This window comes from Manis pentadactyla, chromosome 6 (genome assembly GCF_030020395.1).
Source record: "Manis pentadactyla isolate mManPen7 chromosome 6, mManPen7.hap1, whole genome shotgun sequence".
NCBI lineage: Eukaryota > Metazoa > Chordata > Mammalia > Pholidota > Manidae > Manis > Manis pentadactyla.
In genome coordinates, this window is record NC_080024.1 from 101,853,572 (window position 1) to 101,876,345 (window position 22,774).

Genomic DNA, 22,774 nt, shown 5'->3' on the forward strand with positions numbered 1-22,774 from the left:
ACTGCAGAGAGGCTTCTCCATACCTCCCTCCCTCCCCTTTCTTCATTAATAGATAGTAGTTTATTAATAAATATTGCTCCATGCCTATGGAGAGAGAACTTCTGTTAACACTGTGAAACTCTGTTTTCCAAAGATGCCTTAAAAAATAGCAATTAATGTGGAAAAAAGTAATAAAAAAGTCAAAAGCATATTTAGGCACAAAAATATTTTATTGTGTTCTCTTATAATTGTTTCTAAATATGGTGTGATGTTTTACTTGAGCAAAAATTATAAACATGGGAGTATTTTGCATATTTTCGTTCATATGGTTTATGTGGTGCTATTAACAGCCAATAAATTTAATATATATTAAGATCTGGGGTTTCCTGTTACTATTTTATAAGTATATTATGATTTCACAGTTAAAATTAATTTGAAATATTGCTTTAAGAGTCAAAAAATACTTTAAAATAATTATTTGCCTGATGTTTAACTTTGTATTAACCATATTAACAAAGTTTTATGTAGGCTAGAACACAATAACTACATATTATATATGTAAACTATCCAATAGCTCTAATAATAAATTTCTTGTTTAATATTATGGTGTTTTTCACCACAGACATTTAATTTTGCGTAGAGAAGTTTAAAATTTGAATAATCCAGTGGATCAAGCCTTATTTTTCAATCGTCTAAGGAAAATTATTTATTTCCTTTTCTCCAGTGTTATAAAACTTTGGGGTTCTACTTTGAGTTATCTGAAGACTTAAGTAAAATTGATATTTAACGTAAGAAAGGTTGTTCTTTCAGAAAAATATTTCAAGTTAAGGTCATTGATTATTTTTTAAATAGTAGAGTTTCAACTTTATTACATATCTGATAAAATAATGACTTCCGTGAAACACTTATCTCACTGTCTCCATATCTAGAGTATTTATGCAAAGTTACAGATTCAGGCAGATTATATAGCTCCAACTAATACGACCTTAAGGCAATTCACTGAAACTCATGTTTGCAAGGGACTAGGATATTGGCAACTAAACATCCCTTTCAAATACTTAATAATACAGCAGATTAGACCATAACATGTAAGGAAACTTTTTTTTATCAAGACTTCATTTTTTTAAATGTATTTATTAAGGTATCATTGATATACAATCTTATGAAGGTTTCACATGAGCAACATTGTGGTTCCAACATTCACCCATATTATAAAGTCTCCCCCACACCCCATTGCAGTCACTGTCCATCCGCATTGTAAGATGCTGTAGAGTCATCACTTGGTTTCTCCATGCTGTACTGCCTTCCCTGTGACCTACCTATATTGTGTGTGCTAATTATAATGCCCCTTAATCCCCTTCTCCCTCCGCACCCTCTTCCCTTTGGTAACCACTAGTCCTTTCTTGGAGTCTGTGAGAATAGACTTTATTTTTAGACCAGTTATAGGTTTACAAAAGAATGGATCTCAGAGTACAGTGAGATCCATACCACCCATCCCCTTGAAGATTTCTCTATTATTAACATCTGGCATTAGTGTGGCACATTTGTTAAAATCAGTAATGATACACTGTCCATAACTAAAGTCCATAGTTTACATTAGGATTTACTCTATGTTGTGCTCTTCCATGAGTTTTGACAGATGCTTAATGTCATGGATCCACGTTACAGTATCGCGCAGAATGGTTTCACTGCTAAGGATGTATTTTAATTTAAAATAAATTTATCACTTTTTCTTAAAAATCCATATATTAAAAATGATAAAACTATTTTATGTTTTGGAAAATAAAAGTTGAAAATCTCATTCATTATGTTAACTCAGAGTTCTCTACCTGCCATCCATTTGGAAAATGCTTTAATAATGGGAACATCTTTGTTCCAGTAAACTAATATATTTCTTCTCACAAGAGTTAAATGTCTATGTGGATTGCCTTGTATTCCTCATCATCATAATTAAATTTTAAATCTAATTTTCAGGACTTTAATATTAAACCGTGTCCTTTGGATGTTTCTTTCTCCCTCCAAAATGGCTTCTATCCACACTCCTTTTTATTTTTAACCAAATTTTTTGTACACCCATTTTTGTCATAGTCCTTTCTAAAATTTTTTGAAATGCTAAAATTATAAATAAACACAATTTAACTTATGAGTATATATTAGTCCTATAACTAGGATCCTATAACATAGCAATTTTACACTTTTTTTTCATTCATTTCCATGTGTCTGTAAGAAAAGGTCCTCTTAAGAGAGTCTCAGCAGTTTGTCCAGGGCAGAGGTGACTCTTGTCAAACTTGAGATGACACTCTGAGTGGCATCAAAGTCCTAAGTGGTTAATACATGGAGTCCATGCACCCACTCCCCATTGCATGGGACTACAGGCTGGTTGGTCTACACACCAGAAGCTTGTTTTCTCTGGCCTCTGGAGGCTGGAAGTCCAAGCTCAAGGGAATAGCAGATCGGGTTCTCCTGAGGCCTCTGTCCTTGGCTTGCAGACGCCGCCCTGGTGCTGTATCCTCACACGGTCTTTCCTCTGTGTACAGGAATGTGTATGTCCAGATTTCCTCTTCTTGTAAGGACACCAGTCGTACTGGGTGAGGGCCCAACAGCAGGAGCTCATTTCACCTTAATTACCACTTTAAAGACCATTTCTCCAATAAGTCATGTTCTAAGATACTGGGAGTTAGGGCTTCTACATATCAGTTCTGGGGAACACAATTCAGCCCATAACATCCACTGACATTAGGAAGCCTTTTAATATGTGTGACTTGAAAATGTTAAAATGTGGTTATCATTAATTAAGGATGTCACTGTGAGCCAGGCACTGTACATGCATTAACTCACAACCACAGGGTGAAGTCAAAACTAATTTGGAGAATTTTTTTAGTTGGCAGTGGATCTAATTTCAGTTAATTTGATTTCACTGGTTGAAAGTACAAAAGGAATTATGTAATATAAAACACTTCTTTAAACCTGAATAACGCTAAAAATGTTGCTTATTTTAATTGCAGAGCAAATGAGAATTATCATTTGTTTAAAAAAAGAAAGAATTTAATAACATATATTAAACCAATTCATATTGGTTATAGGTTATGGGCATGGGTGATAGAAAACCTAATTAACTTTAAATAACTGACCTTCATGCAGCTTCCTCCAAAGTGTTTTCCCCAGTGTCAGCCTCTCTCAGGTCAACCACTTCTCATTCATAGGATATGCAGTGATCCTATGTAGGAAAAGGTACATACTTTTTTCTTCTTTGCTAATGCATTTTTTCAAAGGCCTCTTCCTTCCCCTCCCTGAAACATTCTGACAACTGAATCCAAATAGGTAGCTGAGTCCCACGTCAGCAGATTAACCAGTCCCCGTAGCAGTGAGCATGAATTTCCCCCCTTGCCTGCCAGGCACTTTCCCCACACCTTCGCCACGATAGGAGGAGGAGCGAATGCTGTTTGCTCTGGTCCTTCGAAGCCTTCAGTGGGGCACTGTTCTCCACATGAGCATTTATTTATCAAGCCTCTTTGTCGCTTCTTGATTTGTATTGCTTATTACAGGTTTAGGCTTCAATTACTTAAGAGTCGTGAGTGTAGTTAGATCCCTTTGCACTTTTGGAATGGAGAGAACACTAGTTGTCATACAGCTGTGGGCACAGGTGGCTCCTGAATTTTCTTACCCTGTCTCCAGAACAGGAAAGATGATTCCCACTTCAGGAGGCTATTGTTAAGGTTAAAGTAGACACCCTAATATTAAGTGTCTTGTTCAGTGCTTAACTATTAAGGAGACAGTCACGCCAATCCAGGTGTGAATGGGTGAGGATTAATGCTACGGTGGTAAAAGTGAACAATGTAGTACAGTCTATAAGGGTATAAAATTTTCCTGAACCAGGTTATGTATTTTTAAGTATCAGGAGTACCTTTTGTGACCATCAAAGATAGTTTTTATATGAAAAGATGGTACTTGATTCCATTTAATTTCAAATTCAATTTGATATCTTAGCAGGGTTCTCCCAAATAATTTTACTCTGTATTTTGTTGCCTTTGATAAGAGATAAGCAGTGGATGGCACTGTTTGATAGAAAAGATTTCCATTTTTCACTTTTGAATCATGTGGCAAGTAAGATGTATTTTTGGAGATACATCTACTCCAAAGACAAATAATTTGGTTTAACACAATCTAGTGAGAGATTCAACATTTATTTTTATTTTGAAATATTTGACAGATGAAGGATAATGTATGTGGGGAATAAAACCTTTAGTAAAGTATTTTATTACTGTTATCAAGGATTTTACAGTTACTAAGGGAAATGAGTGTGCCTGTTATTTGACTGTGGTCTTGTACACATCAATGAATTTGTGTCAGGGAAAACAAAAGAACTGTCATCAATTTGTGTAAAGAGGGAGTTTGAAAAAATTTACTTAGATCCTTAAAAAGTGTGACAGGTTTGTGGGATGACATTTTGTAATGTGTACCTATTAATCACATTCCAAAATGTATCCTATGTAATTGTGGTCAGGACATATCAATCATATGTTTATGGAAATGAAAAATTGCTTTTCCTTTGATCCCTTTATGCTATTCCTATACAAATTTTCTTCAAACAGGATGATTAGGGATTTCCAAAGAAATAATCTTCCTTACATACAAGTTTTATTTTATGAATTTATTTTGGCTTGAAAATGCCTGCTCTACATTTATAAGTACATGGTTTAACTTTTATTTCATTATCTGGTGAGACATAAAAAGCTGACTGGCATTCCTTTTAATAATGCACTGACTTTTAAAAAAATTTTAAGTCATTACATGCAAGACAGAGATAACTAAGATACTGAAATCTCTGATTCTTCTACTCTTAAAATACAGATATTTTTAATTAAAATTTATTTTCAAGACACACCCAGAATTTGTTTGAAATTATATAAAATTGTTATTGCTTCATAGAACTAGTGTAAATACAATGAGGACTAGAAATTTCAAATTATTCACCTTTTAATTACCATAAGCTCTTATAATTCTCAAGCATAGAAGCATTCAACATTAATAAATGTTAGTGCATTCTTCCTTTAAGCATTTGTTAAAAAATTATATTGGGACTGTGTGTCAGAAAACCACTAGGAACCACTGTCTGTCCACTTCAGTGTGAGAGCTCTGTTAATAATGTGAAAGTAAAACTTCTGGGTTCCTTCAGCTTAAGCCGGATATAGATTTAGGCGTTAGGTGTTTCTGCCTTTGACGTATTATTAGATCTACATATCTATTATCTCTTACAGTGAAGTTTAGCAACTGCAATGGCAAAAGGAAAGTACAGTATGAAAGCAGCGAGCCAGCAGATTTTAAGGTGGATGACGATGGCATGGTATATGCTGTGCGAAGCTTTCCCCTGTCCTCTGAGCATGCCAAGTTCCTGGTATACGCCCAAGACAAAGAGACTCAGGAAAAGTGGCAAGTTGCAGTGAAATTGAGCCTCAAGCCGACCATACCTGAAGAGTCCTTAAAGGTACAGTATCCAAATGTGGCATTGGGGTTATAATTAAAAATTAGATTTGTGTGCTTTGAACTCAATAGTTACTTTTGCTTTATGTCACATTAATGGATGGTCAATATTTGAATTCTTATCAACTTATGTCACTTCAACAGTATTTCATTGATATAAGTACTTATATCTTATAAGACTCTTTGACTAAATATACTTTTAGCTACCTGAAATTATATTTGAATGGTTTGTTTATACTTTGAGGTTTGTAACTTCATTTAAGTTAGAAGTGTTGTTTATTTTAAATTTCTTAGAAGCTTTACAAGCTGTTAAATATAACCACAAAATCAACAGTTTTTTGTAAGCTGTCTCACCAGTCAGATTTATTGAAAGGGAAGTACAGATTTACTGTGGTAATAGGGAAGCATTTCTGGCTAGGGGCATTAGGCTTTGTCTCATCCCTTAATAATCAAATATGGGAATATGAGTTATTTATACTACTGACAGGACTTTTAGGAATGATACGCTCCCTCTGGTGGAAGCTGCTATGAGTTGAGATAAAACAAATAAGGTATATTTCCAACGGAGTAGAGTTCAATTAAAGTCAACAAACGTTTATTGAGCATTTATTTTGTTTAAGTCACTGTAGTAAGAATATTTAATAAGTCATAACAACTTCAGTAAAGTAAATACTGTTGGTTTGAATACATGAGTTAATTCAAAACAGAAATGAGGGGACACCACTCTCATATATTCTGAAGTCCATGATTTTATGAACTATGACTATTACATTTTGTATATTTACTCTACTGTGAGAGATAGAAACATACACATTCATTTCTGGTATTTAATTGTAAATATGGTATAAGGTATCCATATGAATAACTATATCAAAGGAAAATCTGTCATTTTTCTCTTATACCTGTGTTGGACTTTCATTATGTAAAATGTAATTTGTTAATCTATTAACTGTTAAGGGGAGTCATGTCATCTGCTAATGTAAAGTGAGAAACTGGTAACGAATCAAGTGAAAAGATGTTTCTGTTCTTGCTGATGATTCACTGAAGCCACAAGGCCTGATGGTTAAAATGTCTACAGATAGGGAAAAACAGAAGGAAACGTTGACATCCAGCAGAGATTAATACCCAGTGTGCAAAGTGGGTCATCTACAGCATCCATCATGGCTGACATCGGTTTAGAGTAATTACAGCATTAATTCTGTGGGATTTAATAGGGTCATAAATATTTAAAGCATTCCTAGCAGTATGTGTTAAACTTCTCTCAGAATTCTGATTATATTTTAGCACATCAAGATCTAAATTTAATGTACAGTAGGACATTACCTGAACTGTGGTTTAAACTATGAGAGATATATAAAAGAGTACTATTAAATTTTGCTCAGTGTTAACTACTGTCTAAGATGGTTTATGGAAACTGCAAATAATTTACACAGCTGTGCCACATAATAAATTGTTTTGAATTCAATTTTTCAATGAATAGTGTAACAGAAAAATGTTGCGGTGTTTTCTATTATTTTAATAGTGAGACAAGGAAAGGGCCCCCAGACATTTTCTCATTCATAATAGACTGTGATTTCTATGCTGTGGGTTATCAATTCATACTGACCTGCTTTCAGAAAATGCTTTTCCTGGTACTCAGTATTGTCTTGTTGTATTTTAATGCGAAGGAATCGAGAGAAATTGAAGAAATAGTATTCCCAAGACAATTGACTAAGCACAATGGCCACCTACAGCGGCAGAAGAGAGACTGGGTTATCCCTCCTATCAACTTGCCAGAAAACTCCAGAGGACCTTTTCCTCAAGAGCTTGTCAGGGTAGGGTGGCACGATTCTGTCTCCGTGGCATGTGTCAAGTGTATGTTTCAAATACCTTTGTCTATTTTTTCACAATGTAGAGTTTATGGACATGTATGTACTAAACTGATATATTTGTGTGTAGATGAGATGTCTATAATGGTTTAGAGAACCTCTTCTCATTTTTTTATTGTCTCAGATTATTTATAGGTAGAGCTCTCTGTAGGTCCTATACACCATAGATGACAGTTTTCTCAGTGTGAGTATGTAAGCTCTAACTCCAGCACACATACACACCCTCACCTTAAGCTGCCTCACAACACGCACACACCTTTGCTGCCCTGTCTAAGCACTGCGCTCTCCATGATGAACTTTGCCCTCTAAGATAGCTTTTGGGCCAAAGAAAAATTAAAAGTCAATCATTGCAAAAAGTGCCGGCACCAAGTGCATTTGAGAATTTTTTAAAGAAAAAAAATGACCTCTGATACCATTAACAAAATCTCCAGGACCATGTAGAAACATAGCCTTTTAAATCTGAGAAGTATGTTTTTTTCCATTACTCTAAATGCATACCATCAGATATCTAGAGAAAAAAATGCAGATATTTCTACATGTTCAATAAAATTTGCAACCCATTATTTATTACAAAGAATAAATTTTTAAGATAAAATCATCATATACCCATTTATTAGAATGTAAATGCTTCTGTATATGATTAACTTAGCATTCCAATACATGCTTACTGAAAGCTATATTTTAAAATTTTTATATTTTTTATATTTACATGAATTATATTTATTATTCACTATTATTATATAAATTTATTACATATGTTATTTATATATTATTTATTTTATATGTACATACTTATGCTGTATATTTTATTCTAAAGCACATTATAATTCAGTTTAATAATGAACAACATAACCCCCAAATGAAAGTGTTTTTTAGTTTTATATTTTAATGGAGAATGGAAAAAAAGAACTTTGCCCTAACTTAAAAAAAATAATCATAACTAGATTCTATTACTGGATTAAGTGTAATCCAGTACATAAAGATTTCTTATTATCACCTTTTAACAGTGTTAATTGATTGGCCCTTTCTCTGTACTGTCCTTCCCCCTCCCTTTCTGTAGTCTGTGACTTCTTATCTATAAACTTACTTTTCTTGGCAGTTGTTGTACTTAGAGGAGAAGGCAGTGAGCCTATAATGGGTGTAATTTTTGAGAGTATAAAAATATTTTTTTAAATCATTTATTGTATGCTTTGTTATTAATAAAGAATTTTAAGTAATAGGTGACACCTGAGAATGATATGGAAAGCTTTGTTTGCAGTGAGTCATGTCAGTCCAGTGCAGGTACTGAGATCTGACTTTCAGGCACATCCATAGTATTAGAGTTCCCGTGTGAGGCTATTTCACATAATATTCCATTGAATGAATACACTATAATTTTAATAACGGTTTCTTATTAACAGACATCTTTGTCATTTTATCTGTTCCTATGGTCTTTAATTATTCCCATTAAATAGTCCTAGAACACGGGTGGCACATTTTCATTTTGTTATTTGTGTTTTCATTGTGTTATGTGTTAACAGTTAGACAGTTATTTCTTATCTTAACTGATGCAAAAAGGTAAATAAGTTTTATTTTAATTAAATTGGACACCTGTTCCTGGGTTAAACACTCTAACCTTCAAAATCCCAGGATAGAATCTGATTCTGTTTTAAAAACTGATGCTCCTTAATTCTGACGCTTTGTGCAGCTCTCGGTGAGTGTTCTTTGAGACGTTAACGTTGCCCCCAGTCTTTGTGGTTGAAAGGTGACATCTCTTTTTGAAGCCTGTCACTAAGAAGTGAGGATGAGGAACAGGACTGAGAGGGTCTCAGGGTTTTCCTGGATGAGATGGTGCTGGTCTGTACCTGGCGTGACATCTTGAATGTCTCTGAAAGGGCTCATTTTCTCTCCTGTTTAATATGATTGTCATCTGGATCCTCAGATCAGGTCCGATAGAGATAAAAACCTCTCGCTGCGGTACAGTGTAACTGGGCCAGGAGCTGACCAGCCTCCCACTGGAATCTTCATTATCAATCCCATCTCGGGCCAGCTGTCGGTGACCAAGCCTCTGGATCGTGAACTGATCGCCAGGTTTCATGTAAGACTTCAAGCTGCTGATCATTTTATGTACTTCTAGATGTGTGCAGAGTTTAACATTTCCCTCTTATGTTGGCCTTAAAGCTTTGATATTGAGAGTTTAACACCTTGTGCTCATAGCCTTTTCAATTTATCATAATTATATTTTTATAGACTTGATGGATGCTCATGGTTAAAAAAAAAAAAAGCAGTACCAAAAAAGAAAGTGAAATTGCCTAAAATCTCACTAGTCTTTCTTTACATGTGGCTAAGAATTTAGGAGAACAAATTTACATAAAGGGGCTCAAAATTGTTGTATGTAATTTACGTAGAGATCACAATGCTTTTAATGACCACATAGTATTCCATTGAATGAATAGGCTATAATTTTAATAACAGTTTCTTATTAACAGACATCTTTGTCGTTTTATCTGTTCCTATGGTCTTTAATTATTCCCATTAAATAGTTTTAGAACACAGGTGGCACATTTTCATTGTGTTATTTGTTGGACTCATTCTCTGCAGAAAGATGTGCCATTTTGATATTCTTCACTGAAATTGAGATCACCCCCCCATAATCCTGCCAATACTTGATTTCATCAATCAGCCAATATGAGCAATCTTTTCTTTAATATGTTACCTAGTTTATGTTCTTGATTTTTCTGTTTACTCATTTTCTTTGAGTTATAGTAGCTTCTTATTGTTCTTAATATATGTGCAGATTTGAAACCGATTTTCCCAATTTAAAAATATTATTGTAGTGAGTATTCTAAAACTCAAGAATTACCAAATATTAAAAGATAAATTCCGGGAGGTATTTCCCTTTGTTTTTTTCTTGCCATGCTTGCACATTTTCCTGGAACAAGACTTAAGTAATTTTCTTTCATGAGTTTAATATAGAAAGCTAACTTGATCTTTATTACTTCTCCAATGTCTACATGAATACCTAAAACTTTTAATGAAATTATCATTTTAGCTCAGAAAAGAATATATGCACACTGTAAAGACTTTTCAAATGATACAGAAATAAATCTTCAAATAATGCAGTATTAATAAGAAAGTAAAAATGATCTATAATCCCAGCACATAACCTGACCTTTATCCTTTCTTTAGCACTTCGGTGATATACTGTAAGAAGCTTGTCCATGCACAGACAGATAAATGTAATCTTTTTGAATTGGGAGCACTCTCTGAAAACAGTTTTGTCACTTAGCAATCCTAAGATTTAGCAACCTTCTATGTCAGTAAATCATTATTTTTTATATAATCATTTTTAATTGCTCCATATTATTCTTTTGAATGAATGTAACATAATTTTAATTAATTACCTATTGGAAAATATTTAGGCATTTTAGGTTTATTTTTTTAATTTTGTTTTGCAACTGCAAATAATGTGGCAATGAACATCTCTCTGTACATTTTCCCATTATATTCTTGGAATAAATTCCTAAAATTGGAATTATTTTGATAGCTATACTGGAAGTGTTCTCTAGAATGGTTGGGTACTGTATTGTCCCACTCTAGGGGATATACTTTTTCCATACCATTATCAATTCCAGGCATTACTTATTTATTTCCTATATTATTTGTGAAAAAATTTAGCTTCATGTTTTAAGTTGCAGAAGGTGAATATCCAATCAAAGTGAATTCTCTATTCCTGTCTTATGACGAACTTTCTTTTGAATTATCTTTTTTTCTTATTGTTGTTGAGAATCTTTTATCTATTAGAGCTGCTAAAACTTCATTTGTCATATATTTTCTCCTTTTGTTGTTTGTTTTTAAACTTTGTTAACAATTCTTACCCTATGATAATTTACAGTTTTTGCATTGTTAAGTTCATTTTTAAAAATTTTATCCTGCATTCTGGTTTTTGAGATGGTAATAAGCACTTGCCTACTTCAAGATATTAATCTCCTTAAATTTATCTGTTGTGTTTATTTTTATGCATCTAAATTTTTAACCTCTGTGGAGTTTATTTTAGTAAAAAGAGAGAGGGATAGAGACACACTTTGTTTTCCCTTATGGCAAACAAGTTGCCCCTTCTACTGAATTAGTGTTTCCATTGATACTACACTTAGTCGTTCACTTTTTATTCCACATAGGCATGTGTTTATTTTTAGATCCTTATTTTGTCCATTAATATATTTGTTGAATTTCTGCACTTGTACACATTTTTAAATTATCGAAGTTTGAAAATTATTAAAATATTGATATGTGGTAAAACAAGATTCTTGTAGATCTAAGCAGACAAATAAGCATATAAGAAATTTAAAACATTTTAAATCCTGAGTATTACTCAACACACCCTCCTCCCAAAAGCTTTGATTGTTTTATCAACCATTTCTTTTGAAATCCTTTAAGAGAATATGTAATTCTAAGGCTGTTTATGTTTTTTAAAACAACTCAGTAGTAAAACTTCTAAATCTTTCACAAAGACAACATCACATTAGTGGGGAAACTTGATAGAGATAGCACATAGTAGTCCAATCTCCAGTTAGACTAGTCTCTAATTTATAAATATAAATAACGTCAACTAAAAAATTTTAAGTATCTCTTCCTCTATGAATTTTCATTATCTGAACTTATGTTGTTAAAACTCAGGAAATAAATATTTTCAGGTCAATTTTGGGGTAAACTTTTGTTCTCCTGGTTATCACTATTTGTACATAAAACAGCAGTATCCATAAACCACTAGGATCACAGAATTTCAAGGAAATTTCAGGATTTGATTCTGTTAATGTAATAAAACTTATTAAATAAGTGAAAGAAAAATAAGATTATTTCTATAACTGTTGAAAAGGCAATAATAAAATTTACATACTTTCCAACCTCTAAAAAATAAAAGGAATACTTTGATGCTTGTTTAAATGAATAAAGCATATTGAACAGAAACCAATGGCCAGCACCATACTTAACAGGAAAACCACAGAAGCATTCCGTTGAAAGGAAATGATTTAATGGAACACTACACAGCCATTGAAAAGAATGCAATGGATCTCTATGTGCTGGATGAAAACGTTTTGAAGATATTCTGCCAAGGGTAGCTGAGTAATTATATTTGCCTAAAAACAAAAATAAAGAGAAAATTTCTAGAATACCTCTAAAACTGAGAACTCAGGCTTGGGAGAGGAACAACTATTTTACATACTTAGGTCCTTTTAACATTTATGAGTGACTTTTATAATTTAAAAAAACCAGCTAGCTTCAGAATTCCTTAGGCACACTTAATTCTTCCTGGAGTCTCTTCTGCTCCCTTGATCTCTATGACTGCTCTGCCGGTACCACATTTTTAATTTCCCTGACTCATACGTACGGCTTTGGCAGAAGGATCTAGGAGCTGGACAGAATTGGCCTCGGATCGGAGCTCTGTCAGTTAAGCAAAGTACTTAGCCTTTCTGAAGCTCAGTATCCTCACATACAAATGCTAATAATTTCTTCCTCACCCTTTTATGTATGGCTTAAATGAGTTAAAATCCATGAAGCTAAGCACAGTGCCTCACAGAGAGTAAATGTTGGCCTTTTGCTACTGTATCTACCATAATTATATGGAGTTCGGCCAATTAAAATTTTGATGGGGAGGGTAGCCCATCCTTGCTACATCAGCAGCAAGGTGAATTCAGTCTTCTCACTCGGGATGTCAATCTGTTAAAAGGTTTTGTTTTGGAATAACTTTTGCAGTTGAGGGCACATGCAGTGGATATTAATGGCAATCAAGTGGAGAACCCTATTGACATTGTCATCAATGTTATCGATATGAATGATAACAGACCGGAGTTCCTGCACCAAGTTTGGAATGGGACGGTTCCCGAGGGATCAAAGCCGGGTAAGTCGGGAGGTGTGAGCTCTAACTTGAGGACTGTGTCCGGGAGTGTGGTGTGACCCAGCGCTGATACAGGAGCAAGAGAACACGAGTGTCACCTTAGTGTCATCTTTCATTCATGACACAGGGAAGAAGGAAGATAACTTAGGGGAAAAAGAGAGAAACCAGAGAAATATCACTCTACTGCCCACATCGACTTTTCCCACCTCTGAACACATGCACACACAGGACCTGATTCGATGCTAGAGACCCTTTCATTCTGACGAAGTTGATATGGCCATAGCAGCTAGCAAGTGGGCCCAGAGGCAGCAGATTTCTTTCACAAAGCACAGTTCCATCCTGTCAGTCATAGCAGCAGCTAGAGGCTCAAAGACACTTGGCATTCCCAGGACCAAAAGCAGAGAGGGGACTCGGGGACGGCTGTGAGGGCTGCTGCCTGGCTGCACTGGGTGTTTACTTTCCGGATGGCCCTAGGGCCCCAGGCCTCCCTTAGTGCCACAGAAAGTGACCTGGCCTACACACAGCAACTGCTAAAGCCAAGTGAAGTTTGATTAAGGTTTTTCTATTCTTGTACTAAAAACACAAGACTTTAGTCAGTCACAGGAGAACAGCAAGACTAGAAAGGCCGATATCATTTGGGAAACTAGGGGACAGGAAAAGCAGTTGATAGAGAAACAGCAAAAGGCAGTGTTTTGCCAGCATTCCTGAGATGGTGGTTTGTTGTGTTTGGAGAGTTTTAATTAGCCTGTTCATTTTTTTCCTATTTAAAAAAGCCTCAGTGTTTAAAATTGTGCTATTACCTCTGTCATCTATACCACTTCATGTAGCTCCTTTATGTATAAGCCAATATTTGTGCACATAACCACCTATGCCTTAAATTGGTTCTTTTGCTTGGTTCAAATACACTTGTCTGTACTCTCAGACAAGAAGTGGGGAGTGGGCAGCTGGTTTGAGGCTACACGGATATGCAGGAAATTCAGCCACTGTGGCTCCTTCCAAGTTACATCTCAGAGTAGCTTTCTTTGGTATTTTAAAACGCTATAAAGTCAAAGCATATTAAGCATACCCTTACTAAACACAAGTCATATACATATTCATAAACATATACATAAGGATAAATAAATGTTGAGCTTTTATTGCCTAGTTTTTGGTTTTTCAAAGTTATTTTCTTTTCTATTGCTTCTAACTTTATTGAAAGTATTGCTTCCCCAAAACTGTCAAAAATAAGTCATTAAAACCTACTTATTATGCATTTGTCTATGAGTTTCCAGAAAGCCTCCCATAAATAGAACACTCTCAGTGATCATGAGAAGTAAAGACATTTCCTAGCACATGTCCTGTGGTGGTTCTGTAAGTTTGAAAATGTGCTTCTAGGCAGCATTTAATAATGTCATGAATCTTGAGTTAAACTGCATTGTAATCAACATTTTGGTTCAAGATTCTGAAACCAATTCTTTTGTTTTTACAATTCCTTCATCCAGTGAATGCTGATAGAGTGCGTGCTATGTGCTGGGCACGATCCCATCACTCTGGGCACAGCAGTGACAAGCTAGATCCTGCCCTGTTGGAGCTTAAATTCTATTAGGGGAGAAAATTAAAAGTCAAGCAAGCAAATACACAATAAAGGTTTGAAAAAAATAATAAAAGCTATAGGATGGCACCCTTGTTTAGAGGGACGAGCTCTGAAAAGAGACTTGAATAATGTGACCAAGCCTTATTAATTTTGGGGCAAAAATGTACCATGTACAGGGAACAGAAACTAGAAAGTTCCTAAAGTGGAGCAGAGCTTAGAATACTCAGGCAGAAGCTAACTTGGAGATGGAAAATTTCATAATCCAGGTCTTATAAATATCCCACAGAACAAGCCTTCTTAAATAGTAACTACTTTACTCTCTACTTCTAAATGACACATTTTGTCTAGCTAGTTTAAGCTTATTTGGTCCGAATGCTTTGTAAATTTCCTTTCCAAAATGTCTAATAAATTGAAGTCCCTGAGTTTGTTACAGTGTTGTTTTAATCTCCTAGGAAATAAGCACTACAATGCCAAAGCCCTATTCAGTGTACCAAAACAGTAATGCATGGAGAGGTTCCTCAAGACCTGATAAATGGACTGTGTACTGTAACACACACAGCTTACTTTCAGAAGTGACTTAGGCACTGGGGAGAATCATGCTCAGCATGTCATCTTAGGGGTTATTGCATAATGGAAGAAACTATGGCAGAGGGAAGGAATCAGTGGCCATAAAATGTGTTGCTAATGGCATCTGTGTTACTGATTATTTTCATTTTATGTGAACAAGGGTCTGATGTGATCCTTCCTTTGAATCCTTTCTGTGAACGTATCTTCTAAGTCATGGAGTCTTTATAAATGAATACATTTTTAATGATTTTCCTTTCAAGTGTCTAAACCGCATTTTTCATTTTTTAAATGTGAGTACTGTTCTTCTCAGCAGTGTTTTATCGAGTCTACACAATGAAATGCTAGTTTTGAAAAAGTGAGATTAGGATCGGTCAAAAAGGTAACTATACTTTCTATTAAGGAGACCCTGAAATCGGTGACTGTGCATTTTCTGTGTCCTGTGTCTAGGAACCTATGTGATGACAGTCACTGCTATTGATGCTGATGATCCAAACGCCCTAAATGGAATGTTGAGGTACAGAATCCTGTCCCAGGCTCCAAGCACCCCTTCACCCAACATGTTTACAATCAACAATGAGACCGGTGACATTATCACAGTGGCAGCTGGACTTGACAGAGAAGTAAGCAAAAAAAAAACTACATTTGAGCTTGTTTTTAATCTTAAAGAAGCACAATATTACATACAAGGTATCTCCAGATAATAATATATCCACAATATTATTCAATGTTAATCATGAAGCAATTGGCTGTAATATTTTCTTCAGAACTTCAAATGGGTTAAATAGTGTATGTGGTGCTGGATAATCACTGTGAGCCTTACATTGCTGGTCTACGTAATAATCACATGATAATTGACTAAGTTAATTAGATACCTCTGGTATCTAATTTTTAAAATCCTTGGCATTCTCTGGGTTTTACCTTATATTCAAATATTTTTGTGAAGAATTAAATTAAAAATAATGGCCAAATAATGTGTGCCTACATTTAGGATAATTTTCAGCATTCTTTTTTTTAAGAAGCTGCAAATGACATGCATATGATTAGGTTTTATGTAGCCTCTGTGGATACCCTGGTCCAGCACAAAGGAGATTATTTGAACTTGCCCCTTAACTCTAAGGTTAACTTATTTAACAAGTTTGAATACTAGTAACTGCATTAATTGTACTGATAAACCTTTAAAATTGTAAATGCAGAGAGACACACTTCTGAACAGGGTATTTTTTCGTAAGAGTGTTCAACAATGATGGAATTTAAATGTTCTGTAGTATCACAGTCTGAGAAGGAATGGGCATTTCAGTTAATCCCCGGCGGTCACGGACAGGGACAGACTGCACGCCCTGTGCTCCCGCCCCCCTCTGCATCCTGTCCAGGTGGTGACTCCTGCCGTGAGTGCTTTGCACGTTTTTCTCCAACTCAAACCTTCCAGTTCTTCATATTCCAGTTTAATCCCTGCTTATTATATGCTTTCCCAAAAACTCCAGCCCTAAAGTATATCTCTTTCACCCTTTCTCTATTCTGTTCTGTTCTCTTAAGAGACTCTCAAGGTCATTATTGATCATCAGTAATCATTATATGAGTGAATTATCAAAGTGCCACCTCACAGAGGTTCGTGCTTTGTAGATTTCTGGCTGAGCCAGCTTTTATAGTAATGAGACTTGGATGATGTACGTCGAAAAAAACATTTTACCTACCATAACAAATATTATTGACAAGGATTTTAGGAGTTGGTTTTTATGATGCTTTATTTGCCTTAGTAGCAGTCACTTGAAATGAATCGAAGAAAACATTACTATTGCAATTAATTACACATGCAAGATAGTGCTAAAAGCACTTTCATAAAGCATTACAAGCCAATCAAGATTACTTTATTCACAACTGAGCCAAAAGCCTTCCTTAGGAGCTAGAAGTATGCCTATAACATTATACCTATTAACTTCCAGGTGTCAGCAATTCTTTTTCTGAGATATTTTGCATTAGAGATGGTTGATATTTTGTTTTTGTAATAGTACTTTTAGTTCAGTAATACTGAAAACAGGTGTGTCTTTTCACCTCTTCCTTTACTGTATAAAATACTATTCTTAAATGCCAATAAACTCAGCATGAATGCCATATTTTAGAAGGAAATGTAGGATAGCTTTTAAATTCTCTTAAGTGCCAAGTTGCTCGCATGCTAAGTGAGCATAGCTCACCTCCCAATTGTAATATTTCTTTCATTCACATTCTTCACTGTAAGATACAGAAATAGGGCTTCATCTCGTTTCATACAGTAATACTGCTATCACATTTAGCCTGGCAAATGACAAGAAAGATGCGTACAGAATGAAAAGTCATTTTCCTCAGGCCAACCTACAATATTTATAATCAAAGAGAATGTGTTTTGTTTAGAGGGTGAAAGTCTGAAGTCAGACCACAGTCATGGCTGAGTGTATCTTGCAATGGATGGAAGCGACTGTGTGCACCAACTCCCTGTTGAAACAACTGTGGTAAAGGGTTTATAACTGTACGGTCATGGGTGAAATACAGTATGAGGAATAGCTTTTTGACAGTGAAATTACTAAACACAACAATGAGTTACTAGGAAAAATTGTGGAAAACCTTCCTTTTCTGAAAGTCATTTAGCATAGATAAAATGTCTCAATCTCAGATGGTTTATGGTCATGCTGCCTGATGCCGGGAATAAATTACTCTGACTCCTTCAGGCCACGTGCAGGCTTGCGATTCTTTTATTTCTATTAGAATTCATAGTGTTCTTTCTGTCAAAAGTAGGTTTGGTCATTGTTCTCCCAAGAAATGTGACACCGTCCAAGTGACTGAACTCCTAATCAGTGGCATGCTTGCTGAGATACAGCTTTTTATTCTCTTTCTTTAATCTCCAAGTCTTCTATTAATTCTTCGTGTTTTCCAGCCTAAGAGGTACCAACACAAACCCTAGTCTTCAGTTCCTTGTCTCTCCCTGACGTCTTGCTGCGTTCATCGCTGATGCCCATTCCTGGCAATTTCGTCTTTCCCTGCCCTTCCCTGTTGTGGCCCCTCTCCTGCCCACTTGGACCAGGACCCCAGATGGGGCAGCCTCTGTCCCACCATATTTGAGTGACGGCTCTGCCTGTTAAGGTCTTCTTGACCTCCAGTGCATCAACCTGCAACCTCAGCTCTCACGACCTCAAGTGGGGATGATGGTACTACCTGCCTGGGGAGGTGACTGTGTGCAGTAGGTGTAAGGCATTCACACGGCGCCCAGTACAGCGTAGCCAATGTTGCCCCATCACTGTCATAAAGCAGCCCAGGCATCGCCTGAGTGAGCCCCCTCCCCGTTTACTCCTCTTGTGATTTTCCTCATGGCAAAAGGTTTTCCTTCCTGATCCCCAAGCCCACTCCCCCTTTCGCTGTGCCCTCAACGCGGTGTTCTATCTGAAGGAGCAGGCTCTTGTTTGCTGTTGTCTCGGCCTTCCCTGCTCCACAGGATCCTCCCTACAAGCCCTGCAGGCTCCTTCAGAGCCTGCCAACATGCCGTCGCCTGTGGGGAAGTGGCTCTGCACAAGTCCCCCTCGTCTAACCCCCTCAACTTCCTTGCGTCCTGCTCAGGAGCACCACACACACAACCACCTGCAATTCCTTGTACAAACCCAAAGTCTTACCTCCTTCTGTTTTGTTGCCTCCTCTGCGCAGAGATCCCTTTCCCATCTCCCCACTGCAGGCGAATCTTCACTCTCTGGCAGCGAGTCCCCAACCCACCCTGGATGCCCACAGTCATCAGTTTCTTGGATACACACAGATTGTTAGGTAGACATTCTGTCTGCATTCTTGCTCCCGATATTGAGAGGCCGCTGTGTTCCCCATCTTTCCATCCTGAGCAGGAGCCCTGATGAAGTGTTCATGTTGCAAGATTTTCTCCTTCATTTCAACACCAAATTTCTGAAAAGACCAGCCCACATTGCTCTCAGCTCTCACTCCATCCCCACCTCCCTGCAAACTGACTTTCTGCCTCCTCAACTCAGGAGGCACCTGCTCTAGGCACATACTCGCTCTCTTGAAGGGCACCAACATAGTGGATCAATTAATGGTACAGATTCTGGTCTCTCTGAGTCCTGGATTCAGATCTTGTCTCTTCTGCTTACAGCTGGGTACAGGTGGGCAAGCTTACTTGCCTTCCTAAACTTCGTTTTCCTCATCTGTGAAGTGGGGACAAAAAAATCCACCTGCCTTTCAGGATTGTTTTGAGGACCGAATGAAGTAACGTAGAGTGTTTAGCACTGTGCCTGGCACATAGTTAGTGCTCAATCTCAACAAATGTTAATTTTTGTTTTTATTGTCAAGGCCCTAGAACGGTGTTGGCATATAGTAAGCATTCAAAACAAATTTTAAACGTTAGATTTACAAGATAGATAGCACTATTGGCCCCTTCACAGACAAGGACACTGGGGCTTAGCATTAAAGAATTTGAACAGGGTCACAAACATGTACTTCCCTCCTGAGTTCTCATGACATTATTATGTAGTTGTCCATCCCCTAACCCAGTGCTTCCAAAAGCAAACCTATCATCTTTCTAAATATGTGCTTCCTGATGAATTTCCAATTCTGTGTGACCACTACCACTGCCCCAGTCTCCCAAGATCAGAGTCTGCCGGCCTAGACCATGCACTGCCCTCCATCAGCAGGTCTGTTTCATCATCATTTTCTTTCAGTTCAGCCCCAAAATGCCTCTTGTGCACTTTCTTCCCTCCAGACATTGCGGACTGTTAGATGTCCCCATTAAAGTTCCTTACATCACATCTTCCTGCTCTTATGAAAGTTGCTTTGCACATTTGGCCTGTGATCCATTAATATCTGCCTCCATCACTCAAGGATGGACAGCAAGGCCACCTCTGGTTGTGTTCATTATATTATCCCAGTAAATTATCCAAGGATCCAGTATGTATCTCATTCCAGTAAATGCTACATTGTCTGACATCTAGTAGATATTCATTAAATGATTGCCAAATGAGTGACTCAGTGTTCCTACCTCTGTCTGCTTATGTCACTCTAGTTCATCCTTTCAAAAATGTGGTATGTAGGTATCATGACTTTGGTTGATACATGTAAGGAAGCCTCCCGGGAAAACCAAAGACCATGCATCTCTTAGATGCAACACCATCAAGCAGAGCCTGCCAGGCATTCATTTTACAGTATATTCAGGGCAAGTGATAATAGTTTTTCATTTACAGTACTTTCACAATAAATTAAGTTTTCCAAAAGGGCATTAATGTCAAGACAATCAGTGACTCATATAGAAATAGGAGGATATGGCAGAATTGGGAAGATGGCATATGACTCACTGGAGTTTGGGAAACAGTGGGCTGGTGTATGTTCCTAGTATATGTTTTAATGAATAAATGAGAGCCAGCCATGTAAATAAGAAGATGGTTTTTCCCAAACCTGAAATGAGTTTTATAATGTAACGCAAGGCCTGACGTTTCGCATCCATTCATCCACCCAACCCCGAGTTCAGAAGCACTTACTGCTTGCTTCTCACTGTCAGGCGTTGTGCTATATACCAGCAGCATAAACACTGACAAAGCAAGGACCCTGGGGAGGAGTGTGTGTACATAGTGGGACAGGCATGCAGATGGATGGCAGCCAGAGAAACTAGAGAGACAGCACCGTGTCCTGAGTGGGCTGGCAGCTCTGCCTCAAGGACTTTCAGAAGCCATTTGTGAGGTGACTGGTAAGCTTTATGTCTACCAGGCTCAGAATGAAGGGAAGCATATTCTAGGCCAGGGATTCTCAACCTCGGTACTATTAACTCTTTGAATCGGATAAATCTCTGCTGTGGGGCCCTGTCCTGTGCATCATTGCATGTCTAGCAGCATCTCTGCCTTCTATCCATTAGACATCAATGGCACCCTGCCATTGTAACAACCACATCTGTTGTCATTAAAATGGGGAAATGTTTTTAAGCCAAGACCCCTCAATCAGATGTGGGTCTGTGAAGTTAGGAAGTCAAATTTTTATGGATTCTAAGCCAGTGATTCCAAACCAGATGCCCAGTAGCTAAATGAGGCAAGAAGCTGTAAATAAGTTTGTTTGTCTAACAGGCAGAGGCTGTCACGTCTTCCTTACTAAATGCAAGAGCCTTTTACCAACCAGGCATCTATAAACGGAGATTAAAACACTTACCAAGTCAGTATTTTTTTATGTGAAGAGGCATTGTATCCTAGAAATAACAATATTCTTTTGTAACTTAAATATTTCAAGACTAGCTTGAAGCGATAGGAAATTTCAAGTATTAGCTACTGATCCCAATATTTCAGCTCAGTGGGAAATTGTATATATTATGCTTGTACAATTTCAAAATAGACATTATAATTTCAAGTGCAAACATTAACAAAGAACTCTGTCTCCATATAATATCTGTGTGGGTTTTTTGTCTTCTTTAAGAAAAATACTCCAATTTTTTCCCTTTTTTGGAGGATTTCATCTGTTTCTGCAAACAACAGCTAACAAAAATGGCATTTCAAAGTCATAACAAATTTTTAGTTTCATGATTTCCATCTAGGAGGCTGAACTCAGTGCCCTACAAAAATCTCTCGCTAACCATGGGAGCATTAAGCTCAAATGACTCTCTTGATTGGGAAAGGAAATCATTAGGAAATATTTTAGCTGATGTAAGCATTATAGTCAGGTGTTATGGGTTGAAAAAAATTAAAATGGCTCAGCCAGCACTATTGCTTTATTTCTTTTTTTCTTTTAATTCCAAAAAGTGTGGCATTTTCTCTTTTAGGAAGACAAAGAAAAAGACCCACTAAAATAAGTAACTATCAGAGATTGGCATTTGGGTGGACAGAGACTTAAAATCAAATGTGTGAGGTCTGGCTTTCCCTCCTACTTCTTTTTCCTTGCCCTTCCCACTAACAACTGAATCAAAAGCTACAATTTGTTCTGTTCTCTGTAAGCTCCAAAAAATCCCTTAAAAATGGCCATTCATAATGTTAGCTATATTTAGAATCGGGGAAAACTCTACTTTGCAGTGGCAGTTTATTTTTGCATGAAGAAGTGAATTTTGTTGTTCAGAATGTTGTAACATTTATGAACAATCTGTATTTTTTATCTGTGCCAATTTCCATAGAAATTTCAAACAATTTTAGGTATTCCTCTTGGTTAGGCTGTCCTAATATAAAACTTTGTCAGCTAGGGCTATAGACTTTTCAGACATTCTCAAGATTTTATATAGATACATTGCAACATAATTTGGCTCCCCATTTAAAAATTCAATCTGGACTTTGAAAGCAGTGATACCAATTTAATAATGACCATTTATGTGCAGATGTGTCCATATTCATCATAGATATATGGACACAATGGGTGTGATGCCAAGATGGCAAGCCATTGAGTATTCAACTATTAAATACTTACAGTTTTCCAGGACTAAGGAGAGAAACGTAAACCCTTTAATCA

At 36.6% G+C, this 22,774-nt stretch overlaps 1 protein-coding gene across 1 annotated transcript in view; it reads left to right on the plus strand.

Annotated features, from left to right (window-relative positions):
• The window catches only part of CDH2 (cadherin 2), a 190,930-nt gene that overhangs the window by 129,701 nt on the left and 38,455 nt on the right, over window positions 1–22,774 (plus strand). The window contains exons 3-7 of the mRNA XM_036885966.2: window positions 5,238–5,464; window positions 7,128–7,274; window positions 9,250–9,405; window positions 13,062–13,206; window positions 15,791–15,963. Coding sequence (XP_036741861.1) covers window positions 5,238–5,464; window positions 7,128–7,274; window positions 9,250–9,405; window positions 13,062–13,206; window positions 15,791–15,963 — 848 coding nt within the window. The remainder of the gene's footprint in view (window positions 1–5,237; window positions 5,465–7,127; window positions 7,275–9,249; window positions 9,406–13,061; window positions 13,207–15,790; window positions 15,964–22,774) is intronic.